The 20,546-nt window shown below is 33.3% G+C and overlaps 1 protein-coding gene across 1 annotated transcript; it reads left to right on the top strand.

The window, feature by feature from the left end:
• The first annotated feature begins 3,895 nt into the window (after positions 1-3,895).
• Positions 3,896-20,073, top strand: LOC111633951 (unconventional myosin-IXa-like). The gene is made up of 10 exons (XM_023378606.1): positions 3,896-3,920; positions 3,990-4,049; positions 17,126-17,302; positions 17,380-17,612; positions 18,172-18,291; positions 18,380-18,562; positions 18,635-18,670; positions 19,535-19,640; positions 19,740-19,813; positions 19,887-20,073. Exons 1-10 carry the CDS (start codon positions 3,896-3,898, stop codon positions 20,070-20,072), a joined length of 1,200 nt encoding a protein of 399 aa, XP_023234374.1. The 3' UTR covers position 20,073.
• The last annotated feature ends 473 nt before the right edge of the window (positions 20,074-20,546 follow it).

The raw sequence follows: 20,546 nt of genomic DNA, 5'->3' as shown, positions 1-20,546 counted from the left end.
TTTAGCAGTTTTATTCTTAGATAATTTACTGAAATAAATTAAGAAACAAATGAGCATTTCATTAATGTTTATTTAAAATACTAAATAAATAGAACTTACTTTAAATACTACACAAACAAAACATTTAACACAGTATAGATCAACATTATGTAGACAAATTGAAAATTAAACAGCCACTTAAAAATATACAAATATTTAAGGCCTTTGAATTTTATGTATTATTAAAATTGTAAGTTTACTTACTTGGAATTAATTAATAATAATAAACTTTACTCTCACATAGTAGTGTCTAGACTTATTACAAAATGATGTTTTTCAGATTTTCTTCACTTATCTAACACCCAAATATGGTTAGTTTCCTATAAATGTAGGGTTAGTTCTCCTTGAGGCACCCTCTTGGTTACAGACAGGTAACCAAATGATCGTTCACGGGAGATCCGTCTATCATCTGTGTATCCCACGAAAACCAAACAAACCATTTACTTAATCTTTGACTCCTGGCCTAGCGAAAGAAACGAAATAAAGTTGGACCGCCTACGGCAACCGAGAAAAGTAAATCAAATAGGCGCCCCGGAAATCGATGAATCATAACAAAACATTTTAACAAGTGGGCGAATACTCTAGTATTAAAATATAAATGTATCGTTTGAGAAAGCAATAAAGCTTATCATAGAGAACAATCGTCCATCTCGCCTTTATTGATTTATTCCTATTTCTTCGGCAAGAAATTCGTAAATTCCAGTCCTAGAGAAAACATATATCAATACCACTGGAGAAGTGTCGATTTTCGTCGAGATACCGACGTCATCCACATATCGTTTTAGTTTTCTTCCTTTATAAAAGAACAGGGATTCTATCTCCTGCAGAGACCAAAGATCTTTATCAAAACGAAATCCAATCAAATATACAAAATAAAGTGAGAGACGCGGCAACTCTCAAATTGCGAGAAAATTTTCGGCTATCCGGTCTCCATTCGAAAAATACGTTATCCTGGACGCAATCAAATGGGATGGTCCATGCGGTTACGCAATCTGCTTGTTGCATCGAAGAACCTAGTGGATCTACAAATTTTTATAAGAGAGTCGATTCGTATCGGTCAACTTAATATTTGAAGAAATGTTTGGTGGCCAAAATTCGTTGACGAGTTCGTCGATACACCTATGCTCTTCCAAAATTCATCGATGTATTTTAAAAGTGTTCCAAAAAAGTTTGAATAATTGCCTGTCATTTTGACATCAAATAATTCTAACGTTAGTTCTCATATTATACTCATAGGACGGTACAAGGTTACTTATTTTTGAGTCAGAATAGCCACTTTATGACATAAAACGCAAGACGTGATTCATTAGGTCCTGTGTATAAAGTTTCAAAAACTAAGAATGTCTGCAGAAGAGTAACTGTCTTCGTTAACTGATATTCAGTAAGATACATAAACGGAAAAAGTTTAGTGAGAACGTGCAATTATTTGACGAGACCCCTTAATAATTGTCAGTTTACAGCAGGTAGACCAGAAATAAATTATTTCAGGGCGGGCGGTTGAGTGGGCGAGAAAATTTTAGGGTTGGCTGGCACAAATATTCCAATACATTTTCAATTTTTCAATTAATTTTATTGTGTGTTACAAATGGTACATATTCTTGACGTCCCAATTCTAATATTTTTATAGGTTTTTATTACCTTCGATTCTGACATAATACATTTGTACTGTTTGTACTATTTTTAGAATTATTATATAAATTCGGTTTACTTTCAATAAATAATTCTAAATTACTCAAGACAATAGTTTATATCAATAAGAGTCTACATTTAATGGTATTTTTATGGGTTTTAATCCTCCTCCCAAAATTTGAATGTCGTTCACAAAAGTTAGATAAAAATTTCTATTCATCAATATTTATAATATTATTTAGATTTAACTTTTTAATTTCAGAGTTAACCTTACTTTTCAACTTTTTATTTCCCCGGACAGACGAATATATAATATATATAACAATATTTATATAATTATATATAACAGACGAAAAGTATGGCAATCGATGAAAAAAATGACCCCCCAAAATTTTTAAATTTTGGACCCAAAACGTCGAAAAACGAAAAAAATTTAGTTTTTTTTTTCTGTATGCATGGATATTAGTGTATATAGAAGCATAGCGGCTTTATTCACTCAATGTGAAGCTTAATAACTCCTGTGTCTTTTGTCGAAAATTTCTGAAATTTTTCAAAGAGATTTATATATTAGAGAGATTGACGCTATTAAATTTTGGTGTTAAAGGTCAAGTGGGGATCGTGTATCATATCTCGAGTAGGGTCGGACATAATGACGATTTTACTCATTAATAGCATTTGTAATTTCGTTTTTTCCTTCATTTAGCTTCTTGTTTGCTAAATCCTACTAAAGTGTTACTTCAGCAACCTATTAGTAGCGGTCGAGGTAGCAGCCTACCGCTCTGGTGACACGATACTGAATCCGGACGGGTCGAAAAGCCGGTAGTCATTCATTCATTCATTATGTTTTATTGTACCAAAAATAAGTATAAGACCAGGCCCCGCATTTGGCATTACCTGATGACATAGTTAATGGAATACAAGAGAAAATTACAGTATTTCCCGAAACGCAATGAAATCAAATGCATAAAAAATAGACAATACGATACAAAACAAACATGAGGTACGCGAGAAGAGACCAGAATTACAGTATAACGCAATACTTTAGAACAGGGGTGTCCAACCTTTTTGTTTCTTTGGGCCACATTGGAAAAAGTCATGGAGTTTTGGGCCACAAGTNTCCAAAATTCATCGATGTATTTTAAAAGTGTTCCAAAAAAGTTTGAATAATTGCCTGTCATTTTGACATCAAATAATTCTAACGTTAGTTCTCATATTATACTCATAGGACGGTACAAGGTTACTTATTTTTGAGTCAGAATAGCCACTTTATGACATAAAACGCAAGACGTGATTCATTAGGTCCTGTGTATAAAGTTTCAAAAACTAAGAATGTCTGCAGAAGAGTAACTGTCTTCGTTAACTGATATTCAGTAAGATACATAAACGGAAAAAGTTTAGTGAGAACGTGCAATTATTTGACGAGACCCCTTAATAATTGTCAGTTTACAGCAGGTAGACCAGAAATAAATTATTTCAGGGCGGGCGGTTGAGTGGGCGAGAAAATTTTAGGGTTGGCTGGCACAAATATTCCAATACATTTTCAATTTTTCAATTAATTTTATTGTGTGTTACAAATGGTACATATTCTTGACGTCTAATTCTAATATTTTTATAGGTTTTTATTACCTTCGATTCTGACATAATACATTTGTACTGTTTGTACTATTTTTAGAATTATTATATAAATTCGGTTTACTTTCAATAAATAATTCTAAATTACTCAAGACAATAGTTTATATCAATAAGAGTCTACATTTAATGGTATTTTTATGGGTTTTAATCCTCCTCCCAAAATTTGAATGTCGTTCACAAAAGTTAGATAAAAATTTCTATTCATCAATATTTATAATATTATTTAGATTTAACTTTTTAATTTCAGAGTTAACCTTACTTTTCAACTTTTTATTTCCCCGGACAGACGAATATATAATATATATAACAATATTTATATAATTATATATAACAGACGAAAAGTATGGCAATCGATGAAAAAAAATGACCCCCCCCAAGATTTTTAAATTTTGGACCCAAAACGTCGAAAAACGAAAAAAATTTAGTTTTTTTTCTGTATGCATGGATATTAGTGTATATAGAAGCATAGCGGCTTTATTCACTCAATGTGAAGCTTAATAACTCCTGTGTCTTTTGTCGAAAATTTCTGAAATTTTTCAAAGGGATTTATATATTAGAGAGATTGACGCTATTAAATTTTGGTGTTAAAGGTCAAATGGGGATCGTGTGTCATATCTCGGGTAGGGTCGGACATAATGACGATTTTACTCATTAATAGCATTTATAATTTCGTTTTTTCCTTCATTTAGCTTCTTGTTTGCTAAATCCTACTAAAGTGTTACTTCAGCAACCTATTAGTAGCGGTCAAGGTAGTAGCCTACCGCTCTGGTGACACGATACTAAATCCGGACGGGTCGAAAAGCCGGTAGTCCTTCATTCATTCATTCATTATGTTTTATTGTACCAAAAATAAGTACAAGACCAGGCCCCGCGTTTGGCATTACCTGATGACACAGTTAATGGAATACAAGAGAAAATTACAGTATTTCCCGAAACGCAATGAAATCAAATGCATAAAAAATAGACAATACGATACAAAACAAACATGAGGTACGCGAGAAGAGACCAGAATTACAGTATAACGCAATACTTTAGAATATTGCACTAGTTATAAACAAAGCTCATTATATACTGTACCAAAAAGACGCGCACAATTGGCAGTAGCCTAACATGAAAGTTAGGCTCGTTAACAAGAGTAAAATACAAAATAGATCTGTATGTTCAGAAGAAATAGTATACATAGATTAGTCCTTACATGTGACTTTCTGTAAATATTGGTTTTTAACTCTTATATAACTAGGGCATTCTTTGTCCATAGCATTGTAATGAAATTGTTCACGTTTTTCTTTTACACAATTGGTGCAACGTTGTAAAGATACTGAATTTGTACAGTCTTTAAACAAGTGATCACCTTGGAAATGACTGCAGACACGTTTTGGGGACGGGCATTCCTTTGCAATATGTCCGAAAGCTAGACACTTGAAGCACTGTCTAACTGGAATGTATTCGAACACCGGACAACTACTCCACTTGATGTACATCTTTCCCTCCCTAAGTAATCGTTCTCTGATACTTGGAGTGACCTCAATTATCCATGAAAGTGTGAGGGATGAACAGAGCCCCATTAAAGTGTTATTTTGGACTTTAATTATTGGGAAATTCAATCGTCTAACTTCGAGCGTTTTATCAAGTTAGGCTAAAAGCCATAAAAATTTATTTCCCACGAAGTTGGTTCCTGGTTGAGGAAGATCCAGCTAGTCAGTGATGTGTCACCCGGAACTTTCGATAAAGTGCCCACATTGGACGCCAGACTCTTAACAACTGCCTGACCTCATGGGAAAAACCCAAGAGGAATAACAAGGGAGAACGAAAAAAAAACCACCCAAAGTCAGTCGTCTTCCAAAGTCCGTCCACCAAAGTCGTCCTCCAGGATTTGTACCGAGACCAAGACTCCCGGATTAATACCGTGCCTCTTGCCAGCTGCTATTGGATACACACTTTTTGAAGTGGATATCATCCCCACTTCAGTGCCTTCACACCTCCGGGCTCCTGTTAACGGACAAGAATTTGAGCGAACATTCCATCGGCGGTGTCATCTGACCACAGATCTTCGACCCAAAAGAAAGGTATTTATCAACCCGCGATTCGTTTGTAAACTCTCTCTCTCGAACGGCCTAGTATAATTAGGGGCTATGCTAAAAATCGAATATATTTGTATTTTCTTTTGTTATAATTAAAATTGTTATTTATTTGTTATTATGAAATCCGAGTGAGTCACTTCTTCGTCTCTCTCCTCACCTCTACTCCGAATCCAACCGCTCACCCGCTACCGCTCGCGTGACATAAAGTCCCGATTTCCGAGTCCTGCGAGACTCGGTAGTGTCACATCCTGACGTGGTGTCAAAGAGACACCGACCCTACGGTCACAAAAGATATTCACTGTTTTTTTTTTGTTTTAATGCATATTTAACTCTAACATGATCTGGAAATTCATCTTTCTCAACACGGAGCACCAAATAATTTTGTTCACAAATGTGTTTTTCAAGATCATCTTTAGTGATTGACTTAGGAACTGAAACGATCTTAATAAGAGGTCGTTGTAGGTTTCCTCTACGAGCTCTGAGTCCCGGGACTTTCTCCAATAAGCATTCCAAAGCTTTAGCATCTGAATTATTGCAACCATCAATTGCGACTCTCCCCTGTTTTCCCCCTAGTTTTTCTTATCTTTTTTATCCCTACGCCAGCTACTATTGGATACACACTTTTGATTAAAGTTGCTCTTGTTTGTTCAGAGGTAAAGTTCTCGTTTTCACTATAAACCAGTACTGTAAAGGTGGGTGAAGGTGATGACGGTTTTGGCTTTGGTTGCATTGTTGTCAAGCCTCTGATAAGTATTGTACTATATGACGGAACAGAAGAAACAGAAGTTTCATTTTTACTCTGTATAATATTGTTTTTAATCAATTCACTGATTTCTTGCTTGGTATTATGGACATCCTCTTGAATGTTTTTATTACAAATTTCCAGGGCTTCTTTGATATCTTCTGTAGTCGCTAAATTCCCTATTTTATTGTTTGGAATCGCTGTTATGCAAGCTTTCTTGATGGCAGCCTTAGTTAATTCAATCATCCTGTTAAGTTGTTTCACTATAAACTTGTTATGTTGTACAGTCCCCAGTCGGCCATCCTTATTAGCAGTGATATATTTTTGTGTCTTTTGAATAATGCCGAAGGCATTATTCAAAAGACAAAAAAATATATCACTGCTAAGCCTGGCGAAAGTTTTCCATTATTTCTGTCTCCATGTCAATCAACAGTAAGTAACTTATTACTAATTAAAACTAATTAAAAACTACTTAAAATTAAGTCGCGTTACAATTTAGAAGTTTTATCTTCGGAAAACAAAGAAAAATATCAGTAAGGAAGCGATGAGTCAGTCAGCAACGATTCCAAGTCCGTTGGCGACCGTTATTACCGTTGACAGATCATTAGCAGTACAAGTGGAAAAAGTCTTCAAAAGTTTAAATCGTCGCCATTCAAGTTCTATTTGAAGTATGTCTTCGAAAATTATTCAGTAAGGAGTACTTATGGTTCACTACCGGAGACGGTTAAAATTTTTCACGGATGTCAACACGTAGGCCCGATGCGGTCCACCTAATGTCAAACGAAAAAGTCCAAAAACTGAAAAACGGATGAAACAAAATGCACAAAAATTGGAGATCTAACTCATCCTTCGATGTATTGTCCTACACCGTTCACAATTTCCGGAAAAAAGGTCGTAGAAATTACGAAAAATCAGTCCGAAAAAACGTGAACTTTAAGTCTTCATATTTCCAAAAATATTGGGTCCAAATTATCAATTTTTGTATCAGAAGAGTCACAATCACTAGTTCTATCCAGATGATCACAAAAATACCTAGAAACAGATTAACCTATCGAAATCACGAGAAATCGAGGAGCTCGATTTTGAACACACACACACACACACACACACACAGCAAATAGAAGAGACGGGTTCAAAGCCGGTAGTCCGTCCAGATGTGTCAGATTCTGTCCCTCACCACCTAGCAGCTTCATTGTGGGCCTGGCCGAACCCATAATAGGCTTGTTAAAAGAGGCCCTGTTAGTGCCCACAGGACGGAAAGGGTTTAAAATAAGGAAAAACAGTTAGTTCTGTTTTTCCAAACTTATCACAACGACTTCGTTATGTTATAACAGTCTTCTTTTATTCTCTTTAAGTATCTTTAATACTATTTGAAGTTTTATTCTAATACTTGTATGTTTAACAATTTAAAAGCCTTATCATTAGTGTTTGACAAATCCTAAATATGATTAATTCTTTTAAAGACAAAGTCCTTTCCAAAAAACATAGGAACCACCATTTATTAACTTTGTGTTCCAGACATTATACTTTTGGAGACTGACCTTTTCTTTTAGGCTACTGGCCGCCAAACTGTCCTTTAAAAAAACACAAAAATATCCAATTCCTATATTTTTTTGGAAAAGACTTTGTCTTCAAAAGAATTAATCATAATTATCTCCATCGAACGAAAATTTACAAAAAAAATAAAAAAATAAAATTCTAAATATTTAAGCAAGAAGGTGAGCTTAAAGAAGAACAAAATTTTTTTATTGACTTAACTTAGGGATGATATTTGGCCCTCGATATCTATAGTTCTAGGTCAAATGTTAGAATTCTGCCTCTGCCACGACACGCCATTTTAGAACTTTTATTAATGTGCAAAATTTCGTTCAAATCAGTCGCGTCATTACTTCGCAAAACGTATTTCAGCGATTTGTCAATTTGAATCACTGCCAAGGAAACTTACTCGCTGCGCTCCAACGAAGGATTCGTTCAAAATTATTCAATTTTCGAACTCTGATTTAGTTTTATTTCATCTCGAGCTAATGTCTAACTGCATTTTATTTCATTCAATAGATTTGGAAAATAAATATACGTCATATTTTTGATGCAATTTGAACAAATGTGAAAAGTCTTGTATAGCGTGATTTAATACACGCTCGTAGTTGCACAACACTTATTTAATTAATATTTTGTAACTCTGTCTATTTAAATACTAAATTAAATGTATGAAAAAGTTATCAGCACTTAAAAACTTTTTCGAATAATTTAATTATATTAAAAGTTCTCAGGTGTATATTATAACAGTTCGTTATCATTTGTTTTTTTTTTTTTTTGTATGTGTTACATTTATATATCTACTCTATGTACAGTACAGTAGCTTAAATAAAATACTTTGCTTAAATCGCTACACAAAAATATAGAAAACGTGGTACCAGAATACAATAAATCGTTACGAAATTTTTATTATGAATAATTTATATCGGGAATAAAGGGGGCAAAAGTCCGTTGACCATCGATGCGAACATAAAGGATAATATTCCTAGTTCTAAAATATAATTTGCAATAAATAACACACAATTTTAAAAAAAACTGTTTTTATGGATTTAAATGAAATGCACGCATTTCTCAAAACTTAATATTTCTATTTTAAACGTTTTAAGTTGCTTTGTATCATATCCTCAAATCTTGCACTCAAATTTCACTCATATCTAATTAAGATAGAAGACTGAAACTTTAAAGTCCGATGTTAATGCATTTGAATAATGTTTTAGGAAGTGACTATATCTCCATTATCCTTCCCACCCCAAATCTGATAAGCATAACTAAATTTAGAATTTAATCAGTAATATCGATTGGGCATAGCTATTTTAAATCTGGTATTAAATGCATTATAGTGATGTACTGTACACTGTGTGCTGTACTGTATATGATGAAGATGGCTCAATCTTAACATTTTTAAACGAAAGAATATTTCATTCAATACCTTTCTATTTCCAAATGTTTGATAACAGTAATTAGCCGTAAGTAATGTATATGTAGTCGACTTTATTTCACATGCAATAATAATATTGTAATTGGAAAACTCTTAATAAATACTAAAATTCTAATTTACGACAAGTAACCTAAAATTGTTTTTACAAAGAAAAAATGTTCTCTTGTGCTTACATTTATCTCTCTATTCCGAGTTTTTCTTAATACGTAAAACGCGAAAATTTTCTATTATAAATACCACGAGACTGCCATTATTTTCTATGAGTAAACTATTATGAAGTGATTAATATTTTCAATATGGTTTCATGAATTTTTTTCGTAAAATACCGAAACAGTATAATATTCGTCTCATCGTTTCTAATGACAAAATGTCAAGGACAAAGCCGTCACTTGATGTAAAAAGCGTTAAAGATATGCTGAAAACGAATAAGATTTTTGAAGTGAAACGGTTATAAAAACAAATTATAGTCATTTTTGAGGTTATTTTGAATAAATTTTTGTTTCAAAAAAGTTCCTAAAAATAATCCCTGTTTAGGGATGACTTTTGTTTATTCATTCAGCTTCAATTGATTGGACAATCTAATTGTATGTGGAAAACATCATATCAATAATATTCGAAAAGTTATTCAAACGTGAACGTCATAACGTCAATAATTTAATAAAACAGATCATTGTTCTTAGTAATCTTCGTTATTATTTGTAGAATATCATTATTTTGTTACATTTTCGAATCCATTTCTGTAAAAATAGTCATTTTGGACAATTTCAGTTATCTATTAGGAGTTCCTCAGTTTTAAACAGAACGACATGTTTTTCCAAAAATTGGGAAAACTTATAAATTAATACGTTTATTAGCGAGTTGGGAATGACTTATAAAAGTTAAAAGTAACTTTTTAAAGTTACTTTTAACTTTTATATTATACGAAAAATTTTATTTTATTTTCTTATGTATCAACTCGTTTTAAAAATTTAAGACACAACTTTTCCATTTCGTATTGCAGAATTTTCAATTATCAAAGCGAGTTTTAATATACTCGTATATATATTTAAATACTTTTATGTTCAAATACTTGAAATTTGAAGCAGATGCCATATTTAAAATTTATTATATCTTAATTCTCTTATAAAATGAGATATCATTACATGTTAGAATTTTAGCGTAACGTTTTTCCTCCGTAAGAAAATATTGATTTACTTAACGTTAAAAATTTATTAAACTATATAAGTATCTGATAGCAATGTATTAGTACGCACAGTTATTTTCTTGCTACCATATTAGGGAGTATTATTTATTCTATTTTGTTGTTATTGTTATTATTTTAATTGTTTTTTTATTTATCCATATATATAATCGAGATGGGTTGATAATAATAATAATAATAATAATAATAACTCTCCCGTGGTCACCACCTGGTCATGGTGGGAGAGCCCAGTAATTTTACTGATCCATAGGACAATGCAGGCTGGAGCAAGCTCAGCCTGGTCTCCTGGTAGGGACACCCATGCTAGTAAGGTCTATGGGGAGAAATGAAGCTAAGAGTGACTACACCCACATTCTGTGGAGTTATTCATAATGGTAGTAACCAAATCAAAGTGTGATACCGGCTCGGACGTCGCCCGGGTTAACAAGATCCGCGTTCGTGGATTAGGCAGAGGCTCACGTTCGATAAATAGGCCACAGTCTCCCTTGGTTACCGGTGGCGAAAGAAGCGCCGGCCCAAGCATGGCTACTGCAATGCCCTCAACAGATGTGAGGAATCAACCTAACCTTGGTGTTTCTGTGGAAATGAATCCACAGACCACAAAGGCTGGAAAACCAGCCAACGGATGAAATGGACATCAGAAATGAACGAGTTTATCATCCGTACTTACTACGCAATCACAAAACTTGAAACAAATATGACAGCATACAGACAACAACTATACCATAGATTCACACAACAATATCCTCACCTCACTGCCACCGAACAAAGGGTTGTCGATAAAAAAAAGAACAATTATACACAACATTATCCCACAAACAATACTTGAACTTATCAAACAACAGGTTGCTGATCAAATACACCAACAGACAGAAACATTTAATATTATTAATGAAGATCACGTAACCTGTCAGGATAATATAGAAACTAGCATTGATAATAGCACACATATAACAACTACCACTAATGATACTACAGGCACTTCCCTCATCCATCACTGCTAACATAGACATAGATTTAGTTAATACGCTCTCACTTATATTTCAGGAAACATTCACTAAATATACAGGCACAGATCCCACACAAAGACCACGAATACCAAAAATCAACACGTCAAAGGTAGTAGGAAAAACACTAAATTATGTAAACACTCACTTACTACCAAAATACATTCATTTAATTTCTACACTCTCAGACATTCATACATTAGTTTATGCTGGGGCAGTCACAGTAATAACACACCATGGACTGAAAATACAATCACAGACAGACACACACAAAACACAATTCTGTCACAAGCCTGCCTGGCAAAGAAGAATAGAAACACAAATAAATGACATTAGACAGCAATTAGGCAGGCTGACACAATACACTAAAAACAACATAACACAAATTAAAGAAACAACTCAAAAACATTTTCAAGAAAATCAAAACACACACAAAACATGAACATCACAACACACACATTACAGAATACATCGATACATTAAAACAGAAACTCGCAGCCAAAGCACGTAGACTCAAATGATACAAAATATGTACGCTACGAAAACAACAAAATAAATTATTCACAAACAATGAAAAACTTTTCTACAGACAAATCAGTACCAAAACAAACACTGATACACAGCACAGTGGCACACCAACAGAAGAAGAATTCACAACTTATTGGTCTTCTCTTTGGTCCAATGCTGTTACACACAATGCTGATGAAGGCTGGATCGAGGAGGAGAACGGAAACTTGCACAACATACCAACTATGCCCTGTGCTGAAATAAACGTACACGACATCCGCTGTGCTGTTAACAGAACACACAACTGGAAGACACCTGGTGTAGACAACATTCACAATTTCTGGTACAAAAAGTTTACATCACTACACCAGGAACTAGCTAAACATCTAACACACATCATCATCAATCCACAAGACATGCCAAAATTTCTTACTCAGGGCATCACCTACATGAAACCTAAAAACAACAAACCACAGATCCCACACAATACAGACCAATTACATGTCTTCCAACACTCTACAAATTATTGACATCCTGTATCACAAAATATACATGTCGAAGAAGATGACATTCTTACAGAACAACAAAAAGGTTGCCGTAGAAATCACAGGGGATGCAAAGAACAGTTACTCATAGATTCAGTCATAAACAGCAAGCATTACGGCAAGCACATAAACAACACAGAAACACACACATGGCATATATAGACTACAGAAAAGCATTCGACAGTGTTCCACACAGTTGGCTGCTACATATTCTACACATGTACAAAATATATCCATCACTCATTGCATTCTTCCAAAACACTATGCAGCACTGGAGAACAACACTACATCTCAGGGTTAGTAACACTTCCATACAAACAAACCAAATATTCATAAGGAGAGGAATTTTTCAAGGAGATTCCTTGAGTCCTCTCTGGTTCTGCCTACCCCTGAACCCATTATCCAACATGTTAAACAACACCAATATGGCTACAATATCAGACATGAAAAAACAACACAGTTTACACTGTCACATCTCATGTACATGGACGACATAAAACTTTATGCATCCACACAAAAACAACTTCATCAACTCCTACAAATCACACACGCATACACCAAGGACATACAAATGGAGTTTGGCTTAGACAAATGCAAAATACTTCACATAGAAAAAGGAATCCTGAAGAAAGAAGATTTTCCACTTGGAAATGGAGAAATTATTGAATCCATGGAAGAGGGCGAGTTCCACAAGTATTTAGGATTCCAACAGGCCAAACTAACAGAACATACACAAATAAAGCAAAGATTAATTAAAGAATACTAAAGTAGGTTAAATGCTATTTTCAGAATACAGTTAAATGCAAAACACACAGTTAAAGCAATAAACACATATGTCGTCCATATAAACACTTACATACTCTTTTGGAGTTATACATTGGACTCACACAGATCTTGAGCAACTCCAAAGGAAAACAAGAACAACACTTACTAAGCATAAACAACATCATCCTAAATCCGCTATAGAAAGATTAACCCTTCCACGTAAAGATGGCGGACGTGGCCTGATTGACATAGTTAACCTTCACTACAAATACAGTCACTGCGAGAGTTGTTTTTCTACTTGAAACAAGAAACATCACAATTACATAAAGCGGTAACTCTAGCAGACTCAAATAACACACCATTAAACTTACACTCACAACACACAGACATGACACAACAAATAAAAAGCATAGACACCGTCAAGCAATCGTGGGTTCAAAAGGCACTCCATGGCAGGCATCCTTATGACCTGGCCCAGGATTTTGTTGACAAAACTGCGTAAAACAGCTGGTTAGATCGAGGATGTTTCTTTGGAGAGACGGAAGGATTCATGATTGCCATACAGGATCAGGTCATAAATACTAAAAACTACAGAAAACACATACTCAAAAATACAACACTCACAAATGACACATGCAGAAAATGTCACATCATGCCAGAAACTATACAACACATTACTTCTGGATGCAAGCTCTTGGCGCACACAGATTATTTACACAGACATAATCAAGTAACAAATATAATACACCAAGAACTTGCAAACAAACACAAATTATTAGACATTCACGAACCATACTACAAATACATTCCACAGACAGTATTGGAAAACAACACGCACAAAATGTACTACGACAGAGCCGTAACCACGGATAAAACAATTTACCACAACAGACCAAACATCACACTCATTGACAAACACAATAAAATCACATACATTATAGACATAGCCATTCCAAACACTCACAATGTACAAAACACATGCACTGAAAAAATTAGCAAGTACACAGAACTCGCCCAGGAAATAAGGCATCTGTGGAGGATGGATAGGGTGCTTATTGTACCTGTCGTTCTCTCCTGTACAGCTGTGATACCACACACACTATACAAAAGCCTGGAAACATTACAATTGAATAGAAATACATACATCACACTACAGAAAGCCACTATATTGAATACATGACATATTGTTAAGAAATTCCTGAATACAGACACTGATACTGACACTCTTATTTAATTTTAATTTTGATTTGGTTGCTATGCCTTGACTCTGGTCCGGCATAGACGCATAGTACACAGCCACCGGTGTCAACCGAGTATAACTCACAAAACCCAACATAATAATAATAAGCGCAGAGCCCAAATGGTTAGGAGTTGAAAGTTGAAATTTGGGACACAGTTAGGGTACGTCACGAGAACGCACACGAAGAAGGGACTTTTCGAAATTCCTCCCTACGGGGGAGAGAGACATGATTAAGGCTTAACACTTCCATCAACAATGGAATTGTTAAGAGAAAGCGACGTGCAAGAGGCAGATGCAGTTTTTTTTGTTTTGCGGGAAATCGAACATATTTTTAGACCCATCTAAAAATTCTCTAATTGGTCTGGAAACAGGGGGACCTAATCCTTGCATTCTGTGAAAACGAGTAAGGTTGACTATAATGTAATAATCTTAATCTTTGCTATCGTTACTTTTGCCCAAGCAACGCCGGGCCTACCTGCTAGTTTTTCTATAATATTTTATTGAGAAGACGAGATTATGGTATACATTATTTGAAAGAATTCTACCAGTTAACTCTGCGCCAATTAGCCAATTTATTTATAAAATACCTCACGTAACGTTCTTTTGCGCTATATTATTCGATTTTGCACCAATTAGTAACGTTACGCTTGGATCCGTTTTTAATTTCACTAATCGTCAAATTAAAAGACATAAATTTTTTTTGTTTTTATAAGTGATGACAATATTATTTAAAATTAATATTTTAAATTACTTATTATTTTATTTAAAAANTGTACAAAACACATGCACTGAAAAAATTAGCAAGTACACAGAACTCGCCCAGGAAATAAGGCATCTGTGGAGGATGGATAGGGTGCTTATAGTACCTGTCGTTCTCTCCTGTACAGCTGTGATACCACACACACTATACAAAAGCCTGGAAACATTACAATTGAATAGAAATACATACATCACACTACAGAAAGCCACTATATTGAATACATGACATATTGTTAAGAAATTCCTGAATACAGACACTGATACTGACACTCTTATTTAATTTTAATTTTGATTTGGTTGCTATGCCTTGACTCTGGTCCGGCATAGACGCATAGTACACAGCCACCGGTGTCAACCGAGTATAACTCACAAAACCCAACATAATAATAATAAGCGCAGAGCCCAAATGGTTAGGAGTTGAAAGTTGAAATTTGGGACACAGTTAGGGTACGTCACGAGAACGCACACGAAGAAGGGACTTTTCGAAATTCCTCCCTACGGGGGAGAGAGACATGATTAAGGCTTAACACTTCCATCAACAATGGAATTGTTAAGAGAAAGCGACGTGCAAGAGGCAGATGCAGTTTTTTTTGTTTTGCGGGAAATCGAACATATTTTTAGACCCATCTAAAAATTCTCTAATTGGTCTGGAAACAGGGGGACCTAATCCTTGCATTCTGTGAAAACGAGTAAGGTTGACTATAATGTAATAATCTTAATCTTTGCTATCGTTACTTTTGCCCAAGCAACGCCGGGCCTACCTGCTAGTTTTTCTATAATATTTTATTGAGAAGACGAGATTATGGTATACATTATTTGAAAGAATTCTACCAGTTAACTCTGCGCCAATTAGCCAATTTATTTATAAAATACCTCACGTAACGTTCTTTTGCGCTATATTATTCGATTTTGCACCAATTAGTAACGTTACGCTTGGATCCGTTTTTAATTTCACTAATCGTCAAATTAAAAGACATAAATTTTTTTTGTTTTTATAAGTGATGACAATATTATTTAAAATTAATATTTTAAATTACTTATTATTTTATTTAAAAAAGTACAATTCAGAGTTTCATCGATAAAATTTAAATTACCGGCAGCCTTATTTTGTAACAGTTGATCATTAATCAAAATTTTATATTACAAAAGCCGATAAAACTGTTAAAATATAGCGTTATTAACTGTAAAGAAGATTCTAGAATTTCATAATTTAGCAATAATAGTCTATTTCTTTTCGATTATTTAATCACAAATTTTTAATTTTTAAGAAATATATTTCTATCATTTTTAATTAGATTTAAAGCGATCATTTCGTTTAATTTATAAGCACAGTTAATATAGATTAAATTCGGATAATTATATATAATAGAGTAACTCAATCTAACTTCATTCATTCATTTTTTTAAAAAAATGAGCCCGTCGAATCTACTTCATTTTAATCGTGTTATAAATCACCCATCGTCGATAATTTCCAAATAAATCTCCCGTTAACGACCCTCGAGGGATTCCTGTTTTTATGAACTGATTTCCGTCCTGTTTTTCCTCTAATTGATCCAAAAGTAGTTTGAGATTTTTAATGTCGTTCACTGCCATGCACACGGCCACATTCGCATATTCCACTTTATTACTAAACGGCCGTTGTAATTACCATAAGAAAATTTTTCTACTTTCCAGTTTTAAGAAGATTCTGATTAGAATTATGGATCCTGTTACATCCACTGATCGGAACGCAATTCACGTGTCTTCAATATTTGTAAGGTTCGATTACAACTTTAAAAAATCCAGTAACCAGTTGCTTAACTTTCCCGGCAACATTGAAAATTGCGTGTTTGGCGCCAACTAGTAAAGTCTTTATTAAGTTCGGCCTCACTCGAGGTAGGACACACGATCCCCACTTATCTCTCCATTCCGTTGACTTTACCCACCAAAATTTCATGGCACTAATGCCTCATATAGAAATTACCGTGCTGTCATAATAGTTTATTAATTTTAAAAAACTTTCAGGAAATACTGAAAATCTAACAAATGTTTCAACATTACCATCAAAAAAACAGTTACATCGTACTGATAACAGATTTAGGCATCGTATGAAAACTGTTACTTCCTTCCACAAAGGTGAAATTTGCACAGGATGTGAAAAAAGTATGACTTTACTTTTTTCTCATGGTTATAAATGTACAAGTAAGTATGCAAAATTACTAATATTTCAGTATTAAATTGTTTTATTTAATTTTTCACTATTAAATTTTCATATTCAGGATGTAAGCATTTATTTCATTCAAAATGTATTTCACAATCAAGTCGTGTTTCTTGTGACAATGTTAATCGAGTAAGACGCACACCTAGCAAATTAAACAAAAATAATAAAACGGAACAGTTGCCAATAACTTCTTGGAATGTAACTCGCACATCAGAATTTCGTGATCCAAGGGATATTATTGTTACAGATGTATCAGAATTGCAAAATATGGATGATTTCATCTTTAAAAAGGTTTAGTTATTTATTTTCTATTTATTATTTTTATACAGTAATAATGATAATGCAATAATAGTGTATATAAGATGATGGAAATTAATGTAAAATACTGATTTAATAAAAATAAACAAACTGAAATATGACTTGTAAATACTTGTTACAGATTTGAGGCATATAGTGTAATACAATCAATATCGTTTATTAGATACTATAATTAGTACATTCCCGGTACAGCCTAGCATTGCCGGGTATGGTGTAATACAGGCGACCCCCCCCTTATAACACTGTTGATTTTTCTGTTTTATATGAATTCCATGTTGTACGAGTCACTTAGATTTTACAAATACGTGTGCCGGGTTGTGAACGGCTCACATATATTTAAAATCTAAGTGACTCTTACAACATGGAATTTATATAAAACGGGAAAATCAACAGTTTTATAGGGGGGTCGACTGTACTATACTTGAACTAAATTTTGAGATTCATAACAAATTCAAGCTCAAACATATTAATATAAAATTTCATAGATAATAATTTGTTAAAATAACATAAATCTGTAAATTTTTTTTTCTAGTTGTGTCAAATGAGTGGAAATAATGAACAGAAAGATTGTCTAGTTGATGTTGTTTTTAAAAGATCTTTAAGAGAATTTAAGTTCAATCTTATAAGTACATATTCTGTAGCTGCAGCACAAGTAAGAAGTTTATTGATCATAAAATTTATATTCTTGTGTATATTTATAATAATTAAATGATTGATTAATTTTTCTTTGACACATCAAGGATGGCCGTTTATGTATTTGCTATAAAGATCTAATAGATAATTTTGAGCAAGTTATGCAAAGTGTTTGTCATCAAGAAAACACTAGTCAAACATTCCCTGTAATTATGGGTGTAAATGCATTCCGTGGCTTTCTAGATGAATTTAGAAATTTATATAGGAATGAAGAAAAAATTAAATCTAAAGTAAATATTATGTTATATATTATCCATGTAAATACTTTTTATCAAAACTAAACTATATTATTTCATTTAAAGGGGAAGAAAAGAAAACGAAAGAAAATGGAATTATCAGTGAGTATAAGTATATTTCTTCAAATAATTGTAATTTGGTAGTATAGTACTTACTTGATATTGAAAAATTAAATTAGTAAATGTGATTCTAATTTTATATGTACTTACATACAATAAAACTTTCCTAACTCGATACTCTGAGGGGTAGGAAAAAACTTTGAGTAACAGACGCTTCAAGTTGGAGAACAATAGAATAAAAAATGATGATTTTAAATAGATTTGTATTTTTACCTCTTGCATTATATAAAGAATCTTTGATAGTGGTTGTTTTTGTCTTAAACAGCCTGTGTAACACCTTTCAACAAAATGTTCAATGTAACTAATGGAATTAAACAGTCTTGCTCTTGTTAAACAAGAGGAGGTCGTCTTGCTTTTTTTGAACTGGAACATTGTCTGAAAATTGGTGTTGGATACTAGATACAACTGTCTAAAAATTTCAAGGAAATTCAATAATTAGGATCAGTTTGAATAGAATGAGTATTAAAATTCAAGTCAGGGAAGTTGAACGTAACATAAATCAGAGTCAGAACCATGAAAAACATTGACTTGGAGAAAATTCAAGTTAAGAAATTCAAGTTAAGAAATTCAAGTTGGAGAAGTTAAATCCCTATGCTATTCCATTGACCTACTAAACCTACTAAAGTACAGTAATACCTCACTTAATGTGGGGGATAAGTTCCTAGATGACAAAGTTCTAAACAAAACAGTGTCATTTTAATATAGAGTAAATAGGGAAAGGGGAACGTAGAACCAAAAATAAACAAATTTTACTTCAATTTTAAGTTATATTATTAAGAAAATTAATATAATAATATGTTAAATAACACACAAACATGTGTTAAAAATTTTAATATCTATCTTTAGGAATATATGGGTCATAAATTCATGGCTGTTGTTATAAACATTCCTACTGCTTGCGAAATATGTTCTTCTTTTATGTGGTTAATGGAGAAGGGATTAGTCTGTCAAGGTAAATAATAATAATAATTACATATAAAATTCAATAATTTCATAAAAATATTAAAATTTTGATAAAATTATTAAATACATTGTCGTTTTTTTTATCCAGGATGTAAATTGACCTGTCATAAAAAGTGTTACACTAAAGTTAATGTATATTGTAAGAATTGCCTCAGCCAACATGTAAGAAATTTTTTATAATTATCTAATAAAATTAAATAAGTGAAATAAAATAAAGAATTTTAATTTTAATTAGGAGAAGCGTGTTTTTGGTGCTCCATTAGAATATCTAGTATCATCTGAGATTAGAATTCCTATTGTTGTTGAACGATTAATAACAGTAATAGAATTAAAAGGATTGTATACAGAAGGTATCTACAGGAAGTCTGGAATTGCTTCCAAAGTACGAAAATTAAAAGATCTAATGGAAGAAGGTATGTAAAATGTAGAGAATATTTAATTTAAAATTCAATAGCANGCGAAATCAACTATTAACAACAAATGAAACTATTTTTAAACTAGTTTCCAGCAGGGCTGTAGAGTCGCGTAAAAATCTACCGACTCCGACCAGGGGCGGACTTGTTACCGAAAGAGACCCGAAAATTCTGATGTCATCACGTCGCACAGGCAAGTCCACTTGAGAACCTGGCTATTATACGCGATGATAAAACTGACATAACTATCTGGTTAGTCACGAACATCAACAAACAAAATGGAAGTTTTGGTTAGAAATAAATACTTTTTCTTGCCATATATCTAATAATAAACAAATGTCATCGTCTCTCCAGATGTCTTTTTTATTTCTCTGTTGATAGGCCGACACGTGTTCCGTAGCCATTTTGTATTTTCTCGCACGCGTGGGATTGTGGGATCTCTCTTATGACTGGATCTAGTTTCAAGAACTCTCTTGAGTCGA

The sequence above is a fragment of the Centruroides sculpturatus genome, unplaced genomic scaffold (assembly GCF_000671375.1).
Source record: "Centruroides sculpturatus isolate CEXI.00-Female unplaced genomic scaffold, Cexi_2.0 scaffold662, whole genome shotgun sequence".
In the NCBI taxonomy this organism is placed as follows: Eukaryota; Metazoa; Arthropoda; class Arachnida; order Scorpiones; family Buthidae; genus Centruroides; species Centruroides sculpturatus.
This window is presented reverse-complemented; position numbering and strand designations above follow the sequence as displayed.